Source organism: Trichosurus vulpecula, chromosome 8 (genome assembly GCF_011100635.1).
Source record: "Trichosurus vulpecula isolate mTriVul1 chromosome 8, mTriVul1.pri, whole genome shotgun sequence".
Taxonomy (NCBI): domain Eukaryota; kingdom Metazoa; phylum Chordata; class Mammalia; order Diprotodontia; family Phalangeridae; genus Trichosurus; species Trichosurus vulpecula.
In genome coordinates, this window is record NC_050580.1 from 83,362,473 (window position 1) to 83,389,288 (window position 26,816).

Genomic DNA, 26,816 nt, shown 5'->3' on the forward strand with positions numbered 1-26,816 from the left:
TAAAGGATGTATATAAACTCAATGGACCAAGAAGGCAAATGAAGGGTCATAGGAAATATCTTATGTAAAAGCTTGGAGGTGAGGGACTGCATGAGGTGTTTGAGGGTAGACAATAGTACAGTGTGGCTGGCAGCTCTTTTTTTTCTCTTCGGTCATGAGTCTTTTGAAATTTTTGGTTTTGATTTTGATTAAATTTTTATGTTTTTCAGTCAGCCAAAATCAGCCTTCTTTTCTTCCTCATATTTGAGAATGAAAGAAAAAGAGAACATCTGTTATAAACATATACTATTAAGCAAAACAGATTTCTCTAGGGCCATGTCCAAAAGGAAATTATATATACATATATGGGTGTGTTTATACACCCATGTATACACACATATACATTCACTTCTCATTCTGCATTCTTCTTTTGCTTCTATTAGGAGGTGAATAGCATGTTTCATCATTTGTCCTCTGGAATCATGGTTGATCATTATGCACATCAGAGTTCCTAAAGTTGTTTGTTTATACAATAATATTGTCATTGTATAAATTATTTTCCTGGTTCTAGTCTTTTCACTCTGAATTAGTTTTTATAAGTCTTCCACTTTATCATGTCTTGTAGCACAAAGGTGTTCTGTAACATTTGTATACCATAGCTTGTTCAGCCATTCTTAGTTGATAGGCATCCCCTCAGATTCCCATTCTATGTCACCTCAAAAAAAGGTAGAGATATTTTTATATGTTCTGTTTTGCTTAGAAATAACCCCTCTCTTAATTTATCCTCCCTAATTTCCCTTTTTACTCTTTCCCTCCTATCTCCCTGTTGAATGAAATGTATTTTTCTCCCTCACAGTGTGTGTGTATGTGTGTATTGTGAATTTTTTTGACAATTTTAGATAAGAATGAGGTTCAGGTGTCATCCATTCCCCTTCCCTTTTTTCTTGTTTGTATAGAATTCTACTTGCCCACCCCAATTATGTGAGATAATTCTCCCTTCCTTTTATTTCTTCCCCGATGTATTCCTTTTTTCCTCTTTTTCTCCTCTTTTCTTAAGGTCATTAAGACATAATGGAACCACTCTCAGGCCTTCTCTAATTTAACTCCTTCTGCAGACTCTGATGATGATAGGGTTCATAGGGTACACATGTATTACCTCCCTATATTTGACTGTAAGCAGTTTATCCCTGTTTAGTCCTTTATCCTTGTTCATTCATGTATACTTTTTTATGTTTCTCTTAACTCCTGTGTTTGCATCCTGAAGTTTCTGTATAGTTCTGTTTTCCCCTTTTCCTCAGGAATGCTTAGAAATCAGCTATTTCATTAAGTCAATTCTTCCTCCCTGGCCCCGTATACTCAGTTTTTTCTAGTTAAATTATTCTTGGTTGTAAGCCCATGTCCTTTGCCTTCTGGAATATTGTATTCTAAGCTCAACACTTCTTCATAATGGTGGCTGCTAAATCATGTGGGATTCTGACTGTGGCTCCTTGGTAATCTTGAATTCTTTCTTTTTGGCTACATAAAGCAGTTTTCTTTGACCTGGAAGCTCTGGATTTCGGCTATAATAAGCTTAGGAGTTTTCATTTTGTGGTTTCTTTCAGGAGGTGACCTGTGGATTCTTTCTATTTTACATTGCCTTCTTCTAAGAGGTCTAGACACTTTTCTTTTACGATTTTCTCAGCTCTTTTTTGTCCTCATTTTGGTCCATTCCAGTTTTCAGGGAGTTTGTTCCTTGGACAGAGTTTTGTATCACTTTGCCAAGTTATTAATTTCTTTTCCAGTTCTTTCTTCTGAAACAGATTTCTGTTCCAATTTGTTTCTCTACTTTTCTCATTTCATTTATAAAAACATCTTTAAACTCTTTTAAAAACTTTGCTTCATTTTTTCCAGGAGTTCTAGTTGAATTTGTGCCCAAGTTATGGTTTTCTTTGAGGCTTTGCCTGTAGATGCTTTGGAGTCATTCTCTTCCTTTGGGTTTGTGTCTTGAGCATCCCTCTCACCATAATAGCTTTTTATGGTATAATTCTTTTTTTGTTTGCCCATTCTTCCACACTACTCCCTGGTTTCAGACTTAATGTTAGGGCCAGGTTCTGCACTTTTCTGGAGGGAAGTTCTGGACTGGTCCTACTACTGTTTTCTTGGGGTATTGAGTATTGTATTTTTCCAGACTTTCAGGGACAGTGTAGGCTGAGGACCTATACTCTTTCGTCGCTTTCAGAGTTGTCTGATCTAGGGCAGAATTGGATCACTCTCCCCCCACTGCCCCCCGAGTTCTGCAAGTTCCTGAGCTGGGTATGGGTCTGAACAACAATGGGCTGCTATTGGATTCAGCCCATTAGCCAACTGGAAAGCTCTGTTAGATCACACTGACAAAATTGCAGGTTCCCCTTTGGCTTTTGGTATTCCTGTCCTGGTTATTCTCCTGTAGGCTTCAGATTGAGCAAGAAGCTAGTACCGAGACCCTGGTCCTCTGCTCTCCCCTGGATTCATGTGCCCAGAGGTGGCATGCCAAGGTAAGGACTGGTTGTGGGCTCTGCATTGTACAATGAGCAAGTTCAGAAGCAAGCAGTGGAGGTGTGGCTCAGACCTCACCAAGAGGAGAGCAGGGTCTCAGTACCAGCTTCTTACTCAATCCCTGTTAGTCATATGTTTGTGTATGTGTATATTATCTATCTCATGTGGTAGTTGCATGAGACCTAGCATTCATTAATCGTCATAGCTTATCTCTGAGTCAGATAGTTGAGTAAGATGTTGTAGGCAAGCCTGCATTCTCTGTATCAATCAACAAATACTTAGAGACTTATTATGTGCAAGATACCATGGTAGACATGTAAATAGGAAGTTGGATTATATGATTTCTAAGGTTCTAGCTCTCACATTCAGATTTTGAATATAAGACATAGCTCTTATCTTTAAGAAGTTAATAATTTAATTGGGAAAATAAGACATAGGTCTAAAAAATATTAACTAGAAATATTGGACAACAAATGGTAAGTGGCAGATAGTTGTATGGACAGGAAATGCTATAGGAGCGCCCTGGGTGAAATCGTTTCTGGATGGCTGAGGTTCCTGAGAAGACTGGTTAACTTCGCAGAAAAATCAGCACTTGAACTGGGCCTTAAAGAATGGTAGGCAAGGTAGAAAGGCATTCCATTTGAAGAGGTTAGCATGAGAAAAGGCCATTATGGAAGGAAAAAAAAAACATTTAATAGATTGTTGACTATAGATTGGTTTCAACTATAGCAAAGAGTTTATGTTGGGAAGTAGAGTTGGGAGAAAAGTCTAAAAAGTAGAATGTGATTAGGCCAAAAATCAGGATTTAATTGTTAAAAAGTTCAGAACATTGAAAGAAATGATACAAAGGACTACAGTTATACTATTGGAAAGTTATGTATTGATATTAATGGATCTCTGTTACAAAACCTCAGTTACATAATTGATTTCATAATTTTGGGGGAATTATCCATTATAAAATCATCCCTTAATGCGATGGGAAAATGCACACAAATTTTTAAATATCATCTAGTTGTTTTGGTGAGAATTTTTTTTTTGTTTTCATAGAGAATAGAAGGAAGCTTTTTAAAATTTTTTATTTCAATGTTTATTGATAATGACATCGAACAACAATACAACCAGCTAAACTTGCTTATTAGTTTATTTTTGCTTTGGTATCATATATAGGGCGGAGATTGTGGCTAAGTTACTTAACTGGAGTGTAGAAGGAAATAGTATCAATTAAGGCAGAGTTGAAAGGTAAGGCAATACCAAACTATAAAGAGTCTGGAAAGCCAGAAGAGAGTTTATACTTTACTCAGGGAAGTCACTTAAGATTTTTGGGCTATCTGCATGATAGCCCTTCCATCGCTGAAGACAGTTATTATGTTGCCCCCCAGTTTCTTCCAGGCTAAACATCCTGAGTTCCCACTATGATTTCACAGACTCTTTATCCTCCAAGTTGCCCTCCTCTGGTCACTTTATAGATCGTCAGTGTCCTTCCTAAAATGTAATGTCCAGAAGTGAACATATAGGACTCCTGATGTGGTCTGACCGGGGAAAAGTGTGGAAGAGCTTATCTCTTCCTTGTCCCTACCATAGTAAAAATGAGCCCAGATAGCTTTAGAAAGCCCTTTGACATTTTGAATTAATTACAATCCTCCCTGTCCCTACTAGTAGTAGTAAACAACTTTTTCAATGTAATGTGATGGGAAACAGTTATGGAAAATATATCAATAAAACAATATAGTTTCTACCTTGCACTTTCTATCAGAGATTCCCAAATATCTTTGCTTAGCTAAGCTCCTTTTCTTTTAAAGAAAGTATTAGTTGCCTCCGAAATTAATAAAATTAGTCTTTTATGGCAAGATCCTCCCATTTTTTAGGAATTTGGGAATACCATAGTTAGAGACCATTGTTGATGCAGGCATAATAATGATTACTTCATTAAACATTTGGTAAGTTTCCACTATCCTTAGCGATACTAACACTAGCTTTGAGAAGCTTACAATCTAATACAGATGGTGGAGGTGTTTGTCAAAAGTACATGGAGCAGAAAAATGAAGTTAAAAGATTTTGGGGATAGCATTATTTTCTTTTTAAAAAAGGATTTGGATTCATTTTTGTTTATTTTCATCTTGCCTTTATATCTGAATATATTCCTCTTTGCCCATTTTTGTAACCCCAGTGCTTATAGCACAGGGCCTTGCACACAACAGGCCATTAATAAATGTTTATTGACTGACTGATTCCCTCACCTATCCAGCGAGCCATCCCTTATAACAAAAATGGGAAGAGAGAACTTTTAACAAAATCAGTCAGCACCTGACACAGTGTTTTCCATGCAGATCAGATGTTTGATAATTCTTTAGTGAATGTTCTTGAATGTACTGTGTTAATATTGAATGATGAGACATTTAGGAGCAGCATCAAGATAAACACATTAAGGAGGAAGGGGAAGGAGGCAGTACTGAAGCCGTGGGATAGAATAAAATTCTGATAAATTTGAGGTCAACTAATATCTTTTACTAACTTTTGTGATCTTTTTTTTTCTGTTTTTTTGCTTTTTAAAATTCAGTTTTATTTTCCATTTCAAATTTTCTCCCTCCTCTCTACTCTTCCTATTTAAAAAAAATACAAATATGTATAGTTGTACAAAACAAATTCCTTATGTTAGCGTTGTTTAAAAGAAAGAAAGAAAAGGAAGAGAAGAAAGTATGTTTCACTTTGCACTCTGAGGCCTTCTGTTCTTCATCTGGAGGTAAAAAAGCATGTTTCATCATGAGTTCTGTGGAATTGTGGTTAGCCATTGTGTTGATCAGAGTTGTTAAGTATTTCAGAGTATTATCTTTACAATATTGTTGATCTTGTATAAATTGTTTTCTGGGTTCTGTTTATTTCATTTTGCACCAACCAGTTTATACGAATTTTTCTGAAGCCGTTCCATTCATTATTTCTTATGGCACAACAGTATTCCATCATAATTATATGCCATAACTTGTTGAGACATTCTCTAATTGATGAAATTCCTCTCAGTTTCCAATCCTTTGTCACCACAAACAGCTGCTCTAAATATTTCTGTTCATATGGGTCCTTTCCCTCTTTCTTTGATTTCTTGGGAGTATAAACACTGTATTGCACGGTGAGAGGGTATGCACAATTTATTAGCTTTTTGGACATAGTTCCAAATTGCTTTCCAGAATGGTTAGACTAGTTCATAATTCCACCAGCAATACATTAATGTACTTGTTTTGTCATAGCCCTTCCAGTATTTGTCATTTTCCCTTTTTGTCATGTTAGCTAATCACATGGGTATGAGGTGGTACCTCAGGGTTGTTTTGATTTACATTTCTCTAATTATTAGGGATTTAGAACATTTTTTTCCCACAAATTTTATGTTGATTCATAGTTGTCATTATCTTTAGTGAAATTGATTGTTTCTGTTATTTTTTATTTGACTTACTCATTCTTTAGGATTAAGATATTTAGTTTCCAATTAATTTTTCGTCTTCAGAGATGCTTTATTGAATGTAATTTTTGTTGCATGATGGTCAATAAAGCGTGCATTTAATATTTTTAGTATTCTGCATTTGTGGTTGGTTTTTTGTTTGTTCTTAATAGTTTTTGTGAAAGTGCTACACAGTTGAGAAAGGAGTTATTTTTTTCAGTAAGGTTTTGTACCTCTTTTTCACTGTGACTTCTGGTTTTTCTAATGAGAATTCAGTGGGGTACATTCTCTGGTCTTTGTTGAGGGGGTAGAGGGAGCAAGCTAAATTCTAGTGCTTTATCTTTCTCTGCTATTGTGGCTCCCCCTCCTATTGGCGGGCTTATTGATTTAAACCTAGAATAAAGATTTTTTCTATTTTTCAAAAATATTTTTAAAATTCTGAACTTAGAAAAAGGGAGTATTTTTTTCAAAGTAGGATATAAAAAGATGATTGTACATGAAACTCAATCTCTGTTCCATCCCATTTGCTTTTTTAAAAAATAATTACATTTATTTACATTTTAAAATTAATATGCAGTATATCCTTTTGACAACATTACTTGTGTTAACATGATTTGGTATTGTGAACTCATGAGATTTTGAAACATATTCTTTGTTCGGAAACCGAACTTTTATCACACTGACTATCAAGTGAACCTTTGACAGTTTTTTTCCAAATATAGCCAGTAGGTTTTCAACGGTGCTTAAATTGGGTAAGGCCCTGGGTCATTGAAGTATGCTTATTTCTGTCACTTAGATCAGTAATCAAATAGAGACTTTAACCCAGCTCTTCTTGGTACAGAGACCAGCTTTCCCAACCACAGTGATTACTCCTCTTCCTCCTCCTTTTCCTTCTCCTCTTCTTCTTCATGATCATCATTACTAATGTAAGTATAACTTTTGTTATTAATCCTCAATTCAGCCTTGTCTCTGCCCAGAAGAAATGAAATAAATCATCTCAAATTTGTCTCTCCCTACGTAACAAGGATGTTGCCCTGCCATTTGATGGCTTGGTATCATGTTACAGTTGTCTGTATTAAATCCCAACACCAAAGCATCTGCAAATCAACAGATCAGAAGCATTTATTAAGTCCCTATTATGTGGCAGGCTCTGTGCCATGCATTGAAATACAAAGAATGAAATATTTCCTGATCTTAACTTAAAAATAATCAGTGGAGATAACAGATACATTTATAAATATAGAAAGAATAAATCTCTACAAAGTACAAGTTAGAGGGAAGTCACTGGCAGTTGAGGACCAAGAGAAGCTTCATGTAGGTATAAAGTGGTGCTTGTACAGCCCACTGAAAGAAGAAAGGGTTTCTAAGAGACAGAGTTGAGGGGGAAATGCATTCTGGTTCTAGGGAATGGCTTGTGCAGTGGCCTGGAGATGGGAGAGCTGGTGCTTCGTGTGTGTTGGTAGGAAGTCAGCTTGGTGGCTTCCAGGTGGGGAAAGAAGAGGGATTTATAACGAGGCTGGAAAGATGGGTTGGGGCCAGTTTGTGAGAGGCTTTAAAAATTGTGTTGAAGAGTTTTTATTTCATCCTAGAGAATGAGGAGTCACTGGAATTAGTATAGGGGAGTGATTTAGTTTCCAAAACCCATTGTATAAGATGCCATTCCACTAGAATATTTGCTTCTAGAGTGGAGGGACCTTTTTTTTTTTTTTGGTCTTTCTTTGTATCCTTAGTGGTTAGTTTACTGCGTGTCACACAGTAAATACTGAATAAACTCTTGTTGACCTACTCCATTTTTAAAAAAGTATATAATAAACAACACATTACTTTAAAAACTGCCCCTTTTTGTGCCACCTTTTGAACTTCCTTCTGTACTTTGGGAACTATTTTAAATGTTTTGTTTGTCCTCTTCTTTTTTGGGAGGAGGGATAGAGGAAAATCATTATTGTTAATCTCCCTACCTGTATCTCCTCTATTTTCACTTTGCACTCTGGTTCTAATAGATTTGTGTCATTTCCATTTGTGATTTATTGAAATATAGTATCCAGCCTTTTTTTTTTTTTAAATCATGGTTTTCTGGGTGTCCTTTGAGTCTTAGATTATTTCTCCTTAACTTTTTTAAGTCAGTTGTTTCTGATAAATATTTTGATGTCTTATAAGCATCAAAATGATAAAAGATACATTTTCATTTAAAAAAATTATTTTGTTCTGATAGTTTTAGTTTTATGGAGTCATTGATTTTCATTTATTCTAGTTTTCAGGGATTTTGTTATTTGCATAAGGTTACCTACCACTTTATCTTCTGATGTGTAATTAATTTCTGTTGTAATTTTATGTGTTTTATGTTATGGATTTAGAAACATCATTCTGAGAAGGGATCTATAGGCTTCACTGGTATCCATTACACAGAAAATGGCAACTCTATTCATGGAGTACTTGTGGAAAATCCATTTTTTCCTTTGAGTCTTTTTGTGTTATTATATAGTTAATTTTTTCCTTCTTGGTTAGATTTTTTAGTATCTGCATTTGTAATATATTTCAGAAGTTTTTTTTTCTTTTACAATGAACAAAAATCTATTTTTTCCCTTTTCCCAGTTGAAAAAATTAAAAAACAAACCCTTGTAACAAATATGGCATATAGGAAGCCAAATTCCTACATTAGCTGTGTACAAAAAGTATACTTTTCAATCTCTCAATAATCTTTTTAAATTTAATATTTTATTTTCCCCAATTACATGTAAAAGCAATTTTTAACATGGTTTTTTTTAAAATTTGAGTTCCAAATTTTCTTCCTCTTTTCCTTCACTCCCTCCTCCCTTAGAAGACAAGCAATTTGATATAGGTTATACGTGTGTAACTGTGTAAAACATTTCTACATAGTAATTCATTTTAAACAAATTTTTATTTCTGTCTTTTGTTTTACATTGCCAATGTCTCTCTCAGCTTCTCTCCCCATCTCCAGAATTATCCTATATAGTGATTTTTTTTTAAAAGAGAAGAAATCAGCAAAATTCATCAGCAAATTGAAGAAAATATGTGCAATGTCTCAAAGCTGTGGACCTCTCACTTAAGCAAAGGAGTGGACTGGGGATGTCTTCTCATATCTCTTCTTTGGCACCATATTTGTTCTTTGTAATTTTGCATCATTTACTTTTGATTGTTTTATGCTTTTTATTTCATTTTACATTGTTGTAGTAGTCGTGTGTATTGTTTTCTGAATTTTTTGAATTTTATCATTTTTTATTTAATATTTTAGTTTTCAACATTGATTTCCACAAGATTTTGAATTACAGATTTTCTCCCCATTCCTGGCCTTCCCCCATTCCAAGATGGCATATATCCTGATTGCCTCATTCCCCAGTCAGCCCTCCCTTCTGTTACCCCACTCCCCAACCCATCCCTTTTCCCCTTACTTTCTTGTAGGACAGGATAGATTTCTATGCCCCATTCCCTATATATCTTGTTTCCCAGCTGCATGCAAAAAGCAACTTTTTTTTTTTTTTGGAGCATCTGCTTTTAAGACTTTGAGTTCCAAATTCTCTCCCCTATTCCCTTCCCACCCTCCCTCCCTAGGAAGGTGAGCAATTCAACATAGATCACACATGTATCATTATGTAAAACACTTCCTCAGTGATCATGTTGTGAAAAGCTAACTCTATTTCCCTCCCTCCTATCCTGTCCCCCTTTACTCAGTTTTCTTCCTTGACCCTGTCCCTTTTCAAAAGTGTTTGCTTTTGATTACCCCCTTCCCCTATCTGCCCTCCCTTCTATCATCCTCCTTTTTTTAATCCCCTTCCCCTTATTTTCCTGTGGAGTAAGATACCCAGTTGCGTGTGTATGTTATTCCCTCCTCAAGTTGAATCTGATGAGAGTAAGATTCACTCATTCCCCCTCACCTGCCCCCTCTTCCCTTCTAATAGAACTGCTTTTTCTTGCCACTTTTATGTGAGATAATTTGCCCCTTTCTCCCTGTCTCAATATGTTCTTCTCTTACCCCTTCAATTTATTTCATTTTTTTAGATATCATCCCTTCATATTCAACTCACCTTGTCTACATATATATATATATATATATATATATGTATATTCCCTTCAGCTACCCTAATACTGAGGTCTTATGAATTATACACATCATCTTTCCATGTAGGAATGTAAACAAAACAGTTCAACTTTAGTAAGTCCCTTATGATTTCTCTTTCTTGTTTACCTTTTCATGCTTCTCTTGATTCTTGTGTTTGACAGTCCAATTTTCTATTCAGCTCTGGTCTTTTCACTGAGAAAGCTTGAAAGTCCTCTATTTTATTGAAAATCCATATTTTGCCATGGAGCATTATGCTCAGTTTAGCTGGGTAGGTGATTCTTGGTTTTAGTCCTACCTCCTTTGACCTTCAGAATATCATATTCCAAGTCCTTTGATCCCTTAATGTAGAAGCCGCTAGGTCTTGTGTTGTTCTGATTGTGTTTCCACAATATTCAAATTGTTTCTTTCTGGCTGCTTTCAGTATTTTCTCCTTGACCTGGGAACTCTGGAATTTGGCGACAGTATTCCTAGGAGTCTTCTTTTTGGGATCTTTTTGAGGAGGTGATCAGTAGATTCTTTCAATTTCTATTTTACCCTCTGGCTCTAGAATATCAGGGCAATTTTCCTGATAATTCCTTGAAAGATGAGATCTAGGCTCTTTTTTGATCATGGCTTTCAGGTAGTCCAATAATTTTTAAATTCTCTCTCCTGGATCTATTCTCCAGGTCATTGGTTTTTCCAATGAGATATTTCACATTGTCTTCCATTTTTTCATTCTTTGGTTCTGTTTTATAAAATCTTGATTTCTCATAAAGTCACTAGCTTCCACTTGCTCCAGTCTAATTTTTAAGATAGTATTCTCTTCAGTGGTCTTTTGGACCTCCTTTTCCATTTGGCTAATTCTGTCTTTCAAGACATTCTTCTCCTCATTGGCTTTTTGGAGCTCTTTTGCCATTTGAATTTGTCTATTCTTTAAGGTGTTATTTTCTTCAGTATTTTTGGGGTGTCTCCTTTAGTGAGTGGTTGACTTATTTTTCATGGTTTTTTTTAAAATTAAAATTTAATTTATTTAATATATTTAGTTTTCAGCATTGATTTTCACAAGAGTTTGAATTACAAATTTTCTCCCCATTTCTACCCCCCCCTCCAAGATGGTGTATATTGCCCTGTTCCCCAGTCAGCCCTCCCTTCTGTCACCCCACTCCCCTCCCATCCCCTTTTCCCTTCCTTTCTTGTAGGGCAAGATAAGTTTCTATGCCCCATTGCCTGTGTATCTTATTTTCTAGTTGCATGCAAAAACTTTTTTTTTTTTTGTTTTTGAGCATCTGTTTTTAAAACTTTGAGTTCCAAATTCTCTCCCCTCTTCCCTTCCCACTCACCCTCCCTAAGAAGTCAAGCAGTTCAACATAGGCCACATGCGTATCATTATGTATAACTCTTCCACAGTACTCATGTTGTGAAAGACTAACTATATTTTGCTCCTTCCTAACCTATCCCCCTTTATCCAATTTTCTCCCTTGACCCTGTCCCTTTTCGAAAGTATTTGTTTTTGATTACCTCCTCCCCCAACTGCCCTCCCTTCTGTCATCCCCCCCTTTTTTATCTTCTTCTTCCTTCTTTCCTGTGGGGTAAGATACCCGATTGAGTGTGTATGGTATTCCCTCCTCAGGTCAAATCTGATGAGAGCAAGATTCATTCATTCCCCCTCACCTGCCTTCTCTTCTCTTCCTACAGAACTGCTTTTTCTTGCCACTTTTATGCGAGATAATTTACCCCATTCTATCTCTCCCTTTCTCCCTCTCTCAATATATTCCTCTGTCATCCCTTAATTTGATTTTATTTCTTTTAGATATCATCCCTTCATCTTCAACTCACCCTATGCCCTCTCTCTCTCTATATAATACGCATACATATTTACATACATAGACCCACACATATACATATATATACATACACACACACATATATATATATGCATATTCCCTTCAGCTACCCTAATACTGAGGTCTCATGAATCATACACATCATCTTTCCATGTAGGAATGTAAACAAAACAGTTCAACTTTAGTAAGTCCCTTGCAATTTCTTTTTCTTGTTCTTTTTCTTGATTACCTTTTCATGCTTCTCTTGATTCTTGTGTTTGAAAGTCCAATTTTCTATTCAGCTCTGGTCTTTTCACTGGGAAAGCTTGAAAGTCCTCTATTTTATTGAAAATCCATATTTTGCCCTGGAGGATGATACTCAGTTTTGCTGGGTAGGTGATTCTTGGTTTTAATCCTAGCTCCATTGACCTCCAGAATATCGTATTCCAAGCCCTTCAGTCTCTTAATGTAGAAGCTGCTAGATCTTGGGTTATTCTGATTATGTTTCCACAGTACTCAAATTGTTTCTTTCTGGCTGCTTGCAGTATTTTCTCCTTGATCTGGGATCTCTGGAATTTGGTGACAACATTCCTTGGAGATTTCTTTTTGGGATCTATTTGAGGAGGTGATCTGTGGATTCTTTCAATTTCTATTTTACCCTCTGGCTCTAGAATATTAGGGCAGTTCTCCTTGATAATTTCTTGAAAGATGATATCTAGGCTCTTTTTTGATCATGGCTTTCAGGTAGTCCAATAATTTTTAAATGATCCCTCCTGGATCTATTTTCCAGGTCAGTGGTTTTTCCAATGAGATATTTCATGTTATCTTCCACTTTTTCATTCCTTTTGTTCTGTTTTATAATATCTTGATTTCTCATCAAGTCACTAGCTTCCACTTGCTCCAGTCTAATTTTTAAGATAGTATTCTCTTCAGTGGTCTTTTGGACCTCCTTTTCCATTTGGCTAATTCTGCCTTTGAAGGCATTCTTCTCATTGGCTTTTTGGAGCTCTTTTGCCATTTGAGTTAGTCTATTTTTTAAGGTGTTGTTTTCTTCAGTGTATTTTTCAGTATTTTTTGGGTCCCCTTTAGCAAGTCACTGACTTCTTTTTCATGGTTTTCTTGCCTCCTTCTCATTTCTCTTCCCAATTTTTCCTCAACTTCTCTAACTTGCTTTTCCAAATCCTTTTTGAGCTCTTCCATGGCCTGATACCAATTTATATTTTTCTTGGAGGCTTTTGATGTAGGCTCTTTGACTTTGTTGACTTCTTCTGGCTGTACGTTTTGATCTTCTTTGTTACTAAAAAAAGGAATCTAGAGTTTGAGTTTGAGTCTGAATTCATTTTCACTACCTGTTCATGTTCCCAGCCAACTACTTGATCCTTGAGTTTTTTGTCGGGGTATGACTGCTTGTAGAGTAGAGAGTACTTTGTCGCCAACTTTAGGGTCCAAGCATTGTTGTTTTCAGAACTACTGATTCTCCACCATCACCCCAGGCTCTGTCACAGCAGCGCTTCTCCTCCCCCAAGAACCAACAACCAGGACTGCAGTCCAGATCCAAGCAGGGCACAGCAAGAGAATCTGCCTTTGTGCCCACAAAGTGCTCCTTGTACTCCCGCTCTGATCCGCTACTAGATTCCTCCCACCATGTGAGCCAGGGACTCTGGAAGCAGCTGACACTGGAGCTCTGGAAGCAGCCTCAGTAGCTTCCTGCTGCTGCCACCGCCACTATTGCACCACTTCTGCCACCCCCAGGGCTGGTGGCTGGACTGCTCTGAATTGGATCCCGCAGTTTCCCACTAACCTGCTCTTTGGTGTTTGTGAGCTGAGAAGTCTGGTAACTGCCACAGCTCAGTGGTTCATTGCCTTAAGGTCTGTTTCCACTGGCTGACTCCCAGTCTGGTCTGTCCTCGCTGGGCTGCGCTCTGTTCCCAACACCGTATGATAGACCCTTCCTGGTGACGATCCAGGCTCTCCTGCGCTGGAGACCAGTTTTCCTCTGCTATTTTGTGAGTTCCACAGCTCTAGAATTTGTTCAGAGCCATTTTTTACAGGTGTTTGGAGGGATTTGGGGGGGAGCTTAAGCAAGTCCCTGCTTTCCAGCCATCATCTTGGCTCTGCCCTGTGTGTATTGTTTTCTTTACTCTACTTACTTCACTCTGCATTAGATCATGCTAATCTTTCCATGTTTGCAGCAGTGGTTGGTATCTTCTTTGGTTTATGGTTTATTCCTTTCTCCAGCCTTAGTTCCTGAATTAGAGATTTGTTAGGACTGCCCTTTTTTTTTCCTCCCCTCCCTCCAGCTGCCCTTTGGAGTGAAGTTAGTCCTTTTTGGTTTCAGCCTAGGTCACCTGGGTTCCTGTGTTGATCTCTAAGTCCTGGGGTTAGACTCCCTCCTCAATGGTTCTTTGAGGTTCAGAGCACTGGACCCTCTTCAGGAACCTCTGGTTCATTTCAGAACATAAAATGTTAGGGCCTTTGGAGCCCTTGGTCATGGGATGTTTCAGTCTAAGTGCTGCCATGATGATATGCATAGTACACCTGTTGCTGCTCCAGGTGGCTTCCAAGGTCCACACTGGAGTTTTGTCATGGCCACTCTTTACTTTTGCATTATTTGGTTGCAGAGGCCTTGCAGGCTACCTTTGGTCACACTGGAAGGCTGACGTTTAATTGCTCTAGGGCTGGTCTTATTTTGGTGGGCCCACTTTCCTATAGTCCATGGCCTTCTGGTTGATTTTTGTGTGATTGTAAGGTGGAAGAAGTCATTTACTGTAATTGCTTATTGGATTTTTTGAGTATTAATTGGTCTGGTGTGTTTTTTAGTTTTTTTTTTTTTTCCTGCAGTAGATGTTTGAGAACTGGGCTGTCATCATGGCTGCACATCTGTAATTAAGATGTTTCCCAACGTGGTGACCAGATTGTGAATTGGCAGGCGAGACTGTTTATAACAAGACCTGTACATCTCTGATACAATAGAATTTCAACTTTAGAGTCATATCCTTTTCCCTGTTTTGGCTTACTTTGTTTCAAGAAGATTTTAAATGAAACTGAGGAAGAAGCCTTTGGTTCTTAGACTTGGCAAGGGTAGAGAAGGGAACAACAGGTTTTCATTTTGCAAGATGAGCTGCATGTGAGCTTAGTGCAGGTAAAAGAATGCTGGGTTTGGAGTAAAACTGTCTGGGTTCAAATTCTAGTCTTGCCACTTACTGTGTGCTTCAACCTGTGGCAAGTCTTCTGTGGTTCATTTTCCCTTTTGTAAATGAAAGGAGTTGGACTAGACAACCTCACAGGTCTCCTTAATTTCTGATTCTATGGGTCTCTGAAATCAGTTAAATAATGGAATGTTTCCCAGGGACAAGAGAAAGGAATCTTTGCTAAGGGCTGCAAATCTGGAATATTAAAAGAACTCTTGTCTCAGGTTGATATTAAAAGGGAAAAGGGGTTGTATTGGGGTACATATGGGGGTCAGGGTACTGCCTACAAACTGTCTCAAGTCTCCCTATCCTGAAGATGGCCTTACCAGAATAGTTATCATTCTCTTTAGCTATCAATCTTTATTTCTCCTCCCTTTCACAACCCAAATGCTAGGAAAAGCTGTGAATAATTATTGTCTCTGTTTCTTCTCTTCTCACTTATTTCTTAGCTCTCTACAATATGACTTCTCATCTAATCAGAACTATTCCCCAAAGTTACAGTGATCTCTTAATTCCAGATCTGATGGCTTTTTGCATTCATCTTCCTTCTTGGTCTTTCTGTAGCATTTGACATTAGTGACCATTCTTTCAGGTTTTCATGACATTGTGCTCTTGTTTCTTCTCTTGCCTGTCTTATTATACTAAGTTGCCTTCTGATGGCATGGAGGGGAGGCTAGATTCTCAAAGACTATGCTAGCAGAACTCTGTTGGAAAGGCATCAAGTATGTTCCTGTTTAACAGATTGGGTCTATGCCAAGTACCAGCCTAGTTAACTTCAGTGAAGTACCAATGACTTACTGATGATTTTTTTTTTGCCCATACTCACTGATGATCCATGAAACAACAAAAAATAAAAAATGGCCTTCAATCTTGTTTGTCTAGTGATGGTGGCAGAGGGGTGGGGAAAGGGGGCAGAGGAGCTCGGTCATATTAACCTTTCCGTTCTTACTTTAAATGAAACTAGAAGAAAGGAAGAAATTGCAGCTAAGTGGAAGGATAGCTCACAGGCAAAGAAAAGAGTTAGCAGAATGGGCTTTTTTCACATGCCCATGCAGTATGAATCAATACTTAATGGGATAATTGGTTATCATGTGTTACAGTACTAATGATAAATATTTACAAGAAGATCATGAAAATAATGAAAACTTTATATAGAGAAATTAAGAATTAAGCCACCCTTCAAATTAAATCAATATATTTTAGTTCTTAATGACTTCAGTGAAGCAGTGTGAAAAGGTGAGGGGAAAAAATATATGGAAAAGCATGGTTTAGATTACAGGGGTGGGGAACCTGTGGGCCTTGAGGCCACATGTGGCCCTCTAGGTCCTCAAGTGCTGCCCTTTGACTGAATCCAAACTGCACAGAACAAATCCCCCTAATAAAAGTATTTGTTCTGTACAACCTGGACTCAGTCAAAAGGCCTTTCTCAAGGCTTTAGAAAAGAGTAAGAAAGGCCAGACTTGTAGATTGCAAAGAAAACTCACTTTTCCATATTGTCAATACCTTGTTTGAGAAAAGAATTGATAGAGTTTGAACATTCTGAACATGAAGTAATAGTTTCATTATTGTTTATAAACTGTTGAGAGTTAAATTGTTATAACTGTACCGTATGTTTTTCTCTCTTTTTTTTTGATCAATTCTGATTTTAGCTCTGACAAATTGATGGTCTGACTCTGCACAGGGATATCTCCCACTTCAATAACAAATCTTTTCCAGTCTTTTAAAATACAATCTATTTCATTCTCTATAGTGTTATAACCTCATTATGTGGAATAAAATAGAGAATTAATTAGGAAAGAGTAAGAGGTTTGACTTACTCTAGTGAGGGCCTAGTTGAGATTAAATAACAAATATGGAGTAAACTTAATCAGCTTGGTTGTGAAATTTCCTCTACTTACCATTGTCAAGCATGTATCTCTCTGCTACTTATGCCTTGCCTGATGTTTATTACTAGATTTTGATGAAACAATATTATTTCTGATATATCATCTGGGAAATCTCTAAAAATAAATCTTTGTTCCTGTCTTTTGTTTTTCATGTTACCTAAATTTCTCCCTGTACCCCTTCTCCTCCCAGAGAGCCATCATATATAACAGATTCCCAGACTTTCTTGGTTTATTTTGCCCCCTTAGGGCCATCCTTATTCTTTGTAATTTTGGGCCATTCATTTTTGGTTGTTTTATGATTCTTTCAATTTACATTGTTGTAACCATTGTATATGTTGTTTTCCTGGTTCAGATTACTTCCCTTTGTATCAATTCATGTGAATCATTGCAATTTTTTCTGCATTCATTGTATACATCGTATCTTATTGGTATTCATTTTTTCTTACAGCACATTAATATTTCACTTAACTCATATGCTATACAATTCGTTTATCCATTCTGAATCAATGGGCATCCACTTTGTTTGCAGTTCTTTATTATCACAAAAAGTGCTGCTATAAAATTCTTAAGTGTATATTAAGCACTCTTTTTTATTCATGACCTTCTTGATGGAGGTATACACGTAGCAGTGGAATCTCTGAGTCAGAGGAATATGGATATTTAAGTCGCTTTATTGCCATAATTCCAAATTGCTTTGGGAAATAGTTGTACCATTTCACAGCTCCACCAACAATGTATTAGTGTGCTTATCCTTCCATCATCCTTCCAACATTGACTGTTGCCATTTTTGGGGTTATTTTTGCTGATTTGTAGGGTGTGAGGTAGTGAAAACCTCAGGGCTGTTTTGATATTTTAAAAATTTTTTTTCCGAAGTGGTTGCAAATACTTTGCAGAATTGTTTGTATATCTCATTTGGCCATTTATCTATTGAGGAATGACTATTGGAGAGAGAGAGAGAGGGAGAGAGAGAGAGAGAGAGACTATATTATGTGTGTGTATATTTTTTATTTATATATTGTCAATACCAAACTCTTATCAGAGAAATTTGATACAAAGATTTTTTCCCCTATCCTGCCACTTCCCTTCTTATTCGAGATACATTGTCTGCTTAGAACCTTTTTAGTTTCAAATAATCAAACTTATCCATTTTTTTTTTGTAATTGCCTCTATGTCTTGTTTGGCTAGGAATAGCTCTCTTACTCCTTGGTGTGAAGAGATGAGGTATATGATATTTTTCTTCCAATTTTTTAATAGTTTAATCTTTAATTTTGAAGTTGCATATCTATTTAGAATGAATTATGGAATATGATGCAAGGTGTTGGTCTAAGTCTGTCTTCTGCCATGCTGCTTTTCAATTTTCCTAGCAGTTTTTAATCAAACAATGAGTATTTCCCTAGGTCGTTTATGTTTTCCACTTTATCAAATACTGGATTTTTGAGTTCTGTTGTTTCTGAATCTCCATTGTCTAGTCTGTATCTTTGATTTATCTCTCTGTTCTTTAACTAATATTAAAAGATTTTGATGCTTAGTGCCTTATAATATAATTTGAGGTCTGAAAGGGCTATTCTTTGTCCCTACTTCTTTTCATCATTTCCCTTGATAATCTAGATTTTTCATTTTTCCAAATGAATTTTGTGATTACTTTAGTATCTCCTTGGTAATTTGATTGGCATAGCATTAAAAGTGTAAATTAATTTTGGTAGTATTGTCATTTTTATTTTATTGGCATGACTTAACCACAAGCTCTGAATATTACTCCAGCTATTTAAGTTTTTATTCATTTTTTCAAGGAATAGTTTGTAAATCTATTGTATGCTTTGGGAGGATGATCCCCAGATATTTTATGCATTTTTGTAGTTATTTCATTCACTTTCTATTATGACTTTTTGTGTTTTTTGATTATTATGTAGAAATGCTTTTAATTTTTGAGAGTGTATGTCATTTTATCTTTAAACATTTATAGTATTTGAAACCAGAGGAATCTTTAGACTTATGAGATATTTATCAGGTATGTTAAGTCATTAGGAAAAATAGCCTCCATATAGATTAGGGCATCCCATAATCATTAATAATATTTTACTTGCTTAGTTCTCTTCCTTTTTTGACTTTTGTATTGCTCTCTGTGCAAATTAGCTTTGAAGTCTGAAGATGATTTTTATATTTAGACTATACTTGGACTGAGTCTATCCAGATATAGGAGGTTTTTTTGTGTTGTTAGTGATGATAATTACAAGCCTATAATAGAGTTTAGAGGGTTTGGGGGCAGTCAGAGAAAGCTAGTAATATTTAATTTTAGGAGTCAGTACAAATTTGTCTTTTATTATCTAAAACATTTTTAAACCAATGTTTTTCTTTCAGGTAACAAATATACCTTGGAAACAAGACCAACCCAAGAAGGTATTGATGTAAGACAAGAATTACTGAAATTCCATTCAACTTATTACTCATCCAACTTAATGGCAATTTGTGTGCTGGGACGAGGTAAGCATTCCAGAAACTTAGCGAAGAGCAAGATAGTATAAGTAACGTTATGAATTTTTAAAATGTATCTCAGTGTTCTATTTCTTTTAAAAAGTAAATATTGGTTAGAACAAGTAGAGAGTATTCAAGATGAGATATGGTGGCATTTGGAACACATTTTATTTATAGTTATTTATGTCCAAGCTGAATTTGAAAGAAGTAACATATGCCTAAAGCAAACACAGATGTTTTAGTTCCCCCACAATGAAAATACTACTTTTGGCTAGCCAGGCTGTGGTTTTCATATTTGTGGCATAGACCTCGATGAACATAACAGCTGACCCTGGCTTACATATACCACTCAAAGGATTTAAGGAAGGAGATTCCATTAGAACACATTTTTTGCTCATTCCTCTATTGAGACTGTAGACATTGACACGACCTGTTTAGGAAGGAAGACGAAAGCAGTTCTCCCCCACCTTCCATGGTGTGCACAGAGATATTCATTGCACCACCATCACATGGAGTTTTTTAATGTCTTTTTTCCTTTCTGGTACCCAAGACTTTTTTCTTAGACGCAGCATGGAGTAAGCACCGTACTCAATGTTGTGGCTCTGCCACTTCCTGTTTGTGTTACTTTGGGCAAGTATCTGAATAATTCTCAGCCTCAGTTTCCTCCTGTACAAAGTGGAGGATCATTTTTTTTTAATTACCAAGTACCTTCTAGGATTATAATGAGGATCAAATGAAATGATGCAGCTAAAATGCTTTATAATTATAAAATGTTATGTAAACATAAGATATTTACTTAATATTGTTGCTTTCAGAGGAAAAGAGGAAGGGAATTGGTCCTATAAACTGTGTTATAAAGGGCTTAACTATCATGCCTATCTGACTATTCTTTGAGTTGGGAGTCAGTCTTGTATAACTTGTTACTTTATGTGAATCTCCACAGCACTGGGTCCTACAGGGTTAGTTCCCTCCACACTCATTATTGAGACTTAACTTGTCTTTTTTGGTTGTACAGTTCTCTGATGGCATCTTTTATGCTGCTTCTGCACAGTTCTTCATTGGTTATATATTGTAGCCTACTCTTTTTCACCCTGAACCTTTCAGTTTCCTTTTGAGTAAGATTGAACCTCAACTCTTTCAGAGACTGTGGTATACCATGCCTTACATGGAATCATCCCATATAGCATCATTGAAAGAAAACTGTTATAAATGATGATGGACCTTTATTTCAAGGATAAACTTGTGTTCCCTAAAAACACTTTGTTTACTTTATATACAAATTTTTTTTTAAAAAGCAATAGAAGTCATGGGTATTACGTTGTAGAAAGAACACTTGTATTAAAACCAAAAGGCCTGGGCTCCAACTCTAGCCTACCCATTAGTTAGCCCAATTTTCTCATTTTTAAAATGAGAGGTTTCAATTGGAAGACCTCCAAGATCCCTCTCTCATCTGTAATAATCCAAGATTTTATAAATCATCTTTCTTGATGTAACTAAGTCAAGTTTATATTGTTGGTTTTAAATGTTCTAAAGATGTATTTTCAACTGTATTTCATTGTGTGTTATAAACTGTTCTAACAATCTTCAGGATTGTTATGGAAATGTAAAACATTCATCTGGCATTGGGAAATTTTTTTATTTGAATCAAATACTTAACTGATAGTAGTCCATGGCAGATGTTGATATGGTTCATTAATCTCATTTTGGGGGTATATTTTCTTAAAATTACAATCAAAGTGATTGTGACTTTGTTTATGAGATTTTTTTTAACATGAAATTTTTTTATGGCACTAAAAGACTCTGTTAAGTAATTGTTAATTAGTCTTTGGGTAAAATATGTTTTTTTATATGAGGAATATGAAGAAGCAGATATTTTTCATTCCTGTCATTTTACACAGTTTCAACACTGTTTGCCTCCACTTTCTTGTGTTTTCCTATTATGATTCCCGCCCCCCGTAGGCATGGCATCAAACCCTAACTCTCCCCAAACTCACTTTATTACTGGTCTTCAAGTTTAACCAGAAGGTTGGCCATGGCCACATGACTACTTCTTAACTACCTCTTTCAGGAAACTGGGAATCACACTAATGTGTGGTCTTATCATCACTGGAGCTGCTGAACCCTCACCAGGCTGGTTCCCATTCATGCAATATTTGACTTCTGAGTATAAAGACCATGATGTCTTCTCTTCTCTGGGCTAACAATCTTCGCTTAACCATTCCTCTTATAGCACAGTCTTCTTGTCTCTTGACACATTCAAGTTTGTCATTGTCCTTCTCTATTTGTATCACCTGGAGCTGAAAGGAACATTCTAAATGTGATTTAATCCCATAAGAAGAACCATGCTCCTCAAAACACTGTGCTTAGATTAATGTAGCTTCATGGAGAGGAGCCAGTGATGTAGTGAACCAGAGGGATGGCCTTAGAAGTCTGGAAGATCTGGATGGATTCAAATCCTGTCTGTGACATAGACTTGGTTGTGTGACTAAGGACTTAACCTTTCTAAGGTTAAAAATTACAGACCAAGTGCCAATCCAGATTACTGCAAGGAGTTTCTCTCTCCTAACGTCTAGACTCTCATGTCCAAAACTGAACTCATTATCTTTTTCTCTATCCTCCTGAACTTCTGTTTTTGTTCAGGATGGTACTGTCCCCTCACTCATCTTGGCTCACACCCTAAACAACATTCTCAACTCCTCACTCTCTTTCATTTCCCATATCAAGTTTGTTGCCAAGTTCTTCATAACGTCTCTTATGTATGCCCCCTTCTCTCTTCTCACACTGCAGGCCCTTATCACCTCATGCCTGGAATATTGCAGTGGCCTGCTTGGCTGGTCTCCCTGATTCAAATGTCCCTACTCCAGTCTATCCCCCACTCAGTTGTCAAATTAATATTCAAAAAGGACAGATCTGACCTTGTTACCCCACTGTTCACTAGTCTCTGGTGTTTCCTTATCACTTCTGGGATCAAACATAAAGTCCTCGTTTAGCATTCAAAGTCCTCCATAACTTGCCACCTTCCTGCCTTTCCAGGTTTCTTACCCCTTCCTCTCCTCTGTGATTCAGTGACACTGACCTCCTGGCTGTTCCTCAAATGAGACACTTCATCTCCAGACTTGGGAGATTTTCACTGTCTCTTCCTCATGCCTGGTCTCCCTCCTCATCTTCACCACCTGTCTTCCCTGGTTTCTTTCGGATCTCATCTAAAATCCCATCTTTTATGAGAAACCTTTCTTGATTCCCCTTGATGCCACTGCCTTTTCACTATTGATTATTTCTCATTTGTCCTGTTTATATCTTGTTTGTGCATATTTGTTTTATGTTGTCTTCCCCTTTAGACTGTGAGCTTCTCAGAGGATTGACTGTTTTTTGTTTTTGTTTGTATCTCCAAAGTTAGTACAAATGCCTGGCCATACCCAGCACTTAATAAAGGCTTATTAACTAGCTGTTTTAAGATCTTTTTCGTGTTTCTGGCTCATGTACAAAACTCTTGTTAAATAAACTCAGTTTAAATAAACCCTTGGGTTTAATTGCTAGCTCCTTTTATCATATTTTGTACAATAATTTAAAAAAAATCTAAACACCAGACCTTAGTTCTGTCCTTGTTAAATTTCATCTTTTTATTTTTGGTTCATTGTTTAGGCCTTTTGAAATAATTTTGGGATTTGATTCTGTCATCTCTTGTTTTTAACCATCAGAGCAAGAAGTTATAACCTTGTACTGCAGACTTGCCTGCTTATCAGAGTTGTTTGTTGGAATGTTTCAGGTCATACCAGTCTTTAAAGTCACCAGGGTCCTCCATGCTTGGGCTGTCACAGAGCTTATAAATTGCTATCTGGCCCATGTTTCAATACCTTGTCTGAAAGAATCGCCAGAAATGGTTTTCAGATCCCATATGCAAAATTTGAGTGTATTTTTATCATGTGTCTTGCTGAAAAAATGAAATGAGGTTAATTCGACTTGTTTTATTCTTAGTAGATTTTACTGAGCTTTATGAAGGACTAAAATTCCTGTGGTAATTGGTATCAAAGTTAGTGATTTTTGAAATACATTTTTTTCAACCCTTGATATTACGTTAACTTTAAAATTCCATTTTATCCTATTCTGGTTTGGGTAGTGCCTCTTTTATGCTTTGTGATTGGTAGAAGTAATTTTGAGAGGCCACATCTTCATTTTTTTTTTCCTTCATTAGCCATAAGTGAAGAATGTGTGCCTCTGGAAAATCAAATTTTCTAAGACAGTTAAATGTTCTTTTTTTTGGTTCCTGACATGTCTTGGGCATCAATTCCATCTTAACTGAGTGTGTATTACTCATTCCAGTTTGTAAACTGTTCTTGGTAAAGGAGAAAGAAACAATAGTAGGACTTGAGGTTTTTTATTCTCTGCGTCGTCTTCCCCAAGTGGTCAGTCTGTCTCTTTCTTATTCTTATTCCTGACAACTTTTTTTAAAAAAAAGGTTTTTGGTGGCTCTGCCATTTTAAAGATTTGGTTCATTTTGGGCTTTAGCACACCCAATAATTCTTTAGAACTATAATTATTAATTTAACACTCTCTTTGTAATTTATCATGTGAAAATAACACAAGGAATAACAAAATCTGTCGAATGGTAAATAGTTATGTTGGAATACAAGCCTGCAAAAGAAGAAACCCTAGATAGCCACAACTGTGAGAAGGCCTGTGCCCTGGTGTCATTGATTCCAGGAGAAAGAATGCAGTCTAGTAACTTCCTACTTTAATTATTTTTGCTATTTTTTCACGTTGAAGGATTGTGGGTGCTGTCAACATATAGGTGTAACAAATGTAATAATTACACAAGTTCTTCAAGTGTTTGTTTCATATGTTTGTGCCCTCTAATTGTGGATGATGTAGGGAAAAAACCTCAGTCATTCAGCACTTGATATCAGACTTACTGCTCTTAGGTTATGTATTCTTCTCACCTTCGTTTTGTTAAGCTAAAAAAAAAAATTTTAGAGCCTACTGTTATTTTGTTATTTTGTTTCAATACAGTCACATGTGCTTTTGTTTTATAGTTTCTTGTTAGGGCTGGGATTTATCTTATGATTTTATTGGCTAAAATACCAGGTGTTTCTGATAATCACTAATTTAAGTCATGATTCAAATGGCTTGTTTTCTGCAGAGTCACTAGATGAACTGACTGAGCTAGTTGTGAAGCTGTTTTCAGAAGTAGAGAACAAAAATGTCCCATTACCAGAATTTCCAGAACACCCTTTCCAAGAAGAGCATCTTAGGGTAAGTAAATATATTTTTCTCTTAAACATGAGATTATAGGAATTTGGCTAGAGAATAGTAGAAGAAAGATACCTTTTTTTTTAATACTATTAACAGAATTTGGGTATATTTGAAATGCTACTCCGGTACAGTAAAAGTAATGAGTGCAGCATGAAGAGAGTTCAGTAAATTGTAGTATTTTCCAGTGCCAAAAGTTTCAGCTTTCCAACAGTAATTACTTATTTTTTAATATTTTAATGTGATAGAATACTTTTGCTTATATAATCTTATTTGATATGCACAACAGCCCTGATGAGGTAGATGGTAAAAACATTATTATCTCCATTTTACAAATGAGTAAACCAAGATCCAGAAAAGTTAAGTGACACACCTAAAGAGACAAATATGTTGCATAAGGGGTGGAATGGGATTACAGATCTCCAGACCTCTTTGTCCAGTGTTCCTTTTGATTAGTGAAGCAAGTTGAATTGTAAAGAAAGTCTACAAACACGATATCTCATTAATTTTATTCAATTTATAGTTGATATGAATTTGAAATTTATATAATATTTAGTTTTCCCCAAAGTTTTAGAATCATACAAATAGTCTCATAGTTGATGAATATTAGATTCAGTGAGTTTTAGCTAGCCTAATGTCTTTGTTTATTTTCAGCAACTTTACAAGGTTGTACCCATTAAGGACATTAGAAATCTATATGTTACATTTCCAATACCTGATCTTCAGAAGTATTATAAATCAAATCCTGGTCATTATCTTGGTCATCTTATTGGACATGAAGGCCCTGGAAGTCTCTTATCAGAACTCAAATCAAAGGGTGAGTCTCTTGGTAATCAACTTTTAGATATTAATTTCCCAGTATATGGAACATCACAGTTCTTAATTTTGCCAATGATTTCTTTCCCAAGGTTGCTATGGAGATTGCTTTGATACTTGACTAAATTTGAGATGTGATCTTTGGGGTTGGTAGAGTGTATTTTTTTTTTTCAAATAAATGTTTATTGATGCCTTTTTTTAGCATCATCAAAATTTCCCCCAATATTTCTTACACATCTCCTGTCAAAAGAGTCACTCCATATTGTTAACAGATGATATTTTTAAAGAAAAAAGGAAAAATTGGCAAAACTAATCACAGAAGCTTGAAAATGTTGTGTATACCACACTCAACCTTCTACTTCTTCAAAGGGGTAGAGTGTCTTGTGTCTCTTCTTTCAAGCCATGCTTATTCTTTATAATTTTGCAACATACATTTCTTGGTTATGTTGTGGTTGTTTCCATTTATATTGTTGTAGTCATTGTGCATATTGCTTTCCTGACTCTCCTTTCTTTACTCTGCCTCATATAGATCTTCATACAGATCTTTCTGTGCTTCTGTGTATTCATAATGTTTGTCATTTCTTACAGCCCAGTATATTCCTGTATGTTCACGTACCACAGTTTGTTTATCGTTACATAATAGGTGGTTGTCCACCTTGCCTCAAACTCTTTGTCATCACAAAAAGTGTTGCTACAAATGTATTGATGTATATGGTGACTTTCTTATTAATGGCTCCCTTGGGTTATAAGCCTGTTAGTGAAATCTCTCTGCCAAAGATCATAGACATTTTAGTTACTTTATTTGCATACAGAAATTACTTTTCAAAATGATTGTACTGATTGACTACTCCACCAGTATTTTAACCAATGTGCTTTGCCCTCCACAGCACCCTTAGAGGAGGGTATTTTTGGATGTTTGCATTCTTTTTATTGTCTTGATTGGATTTAGTAGCTAAGCATAGGGATTCAGGTTTTAATATTTTCTTATACCTTGAAATGAAAAGAAGATGGAAAGTAAAAGGTGGAACTCACACAATACAATGTTGTTTCAGTGAAGTTAGTAAGGTTCAAGATCCTTTTTTATGTGTATGGAGTGAGAGATGAATAGAAGTATACAAAAATAGCTTAGCCTAAGTTGTAGGACCAAGCATAAATTTGTCAAGTTTGTGTGTGTGTGTGTGTGTATTCCTTGGATTCCGTTGAATTGATTCTAGTCAGTATTCTTATTTATGTTGCTTTATTGAGTATTATTTTATAGTACTAGTATAGGAACAGAGAAAGCGAAGGTGTGAATAATCTAGATTTGGAAAATTTAACCCTGTTTTGTTCTCTTGCCATCCTGAAACCTGGCCACATAAGTTTTGATTGTGAGGAAGGTGAAGAGAGAAGGGATGTTTTGAGTAT

The 26,816-nt window shown here is 36.2% G+C and overlaps 1 protein-coding gene across 1 annotated transcript in view; it reads left to right on the forward strand.

Moving 5' to 3' along the window:
* IDE (insulin degrading enzyme) overlaps positions 1 to 26,816 on the forward strand; it is a 111,959-nt gene that overhangs the window by 31,758 nt on the left and 53,385 nt on the right. The window contains exons 5-7 of the mRNA XM_036734627.1: positions 19,236 to 19,358; positions 24,487 to 24,599; positions 25,251 to 25,413. Coding sequence (XP_036590522.1) covers positions 19,236 to 19,358; positions 24,487 to 24,599; positions 25,251 to 25,413 — 399 coding nt within the window. The remainder of the gene's footprint in view (positions 1 to 19,235; positions 19,359 to 24,486; positions 24,600 to 25,250; positions 25,414 to 26,816) is intronic.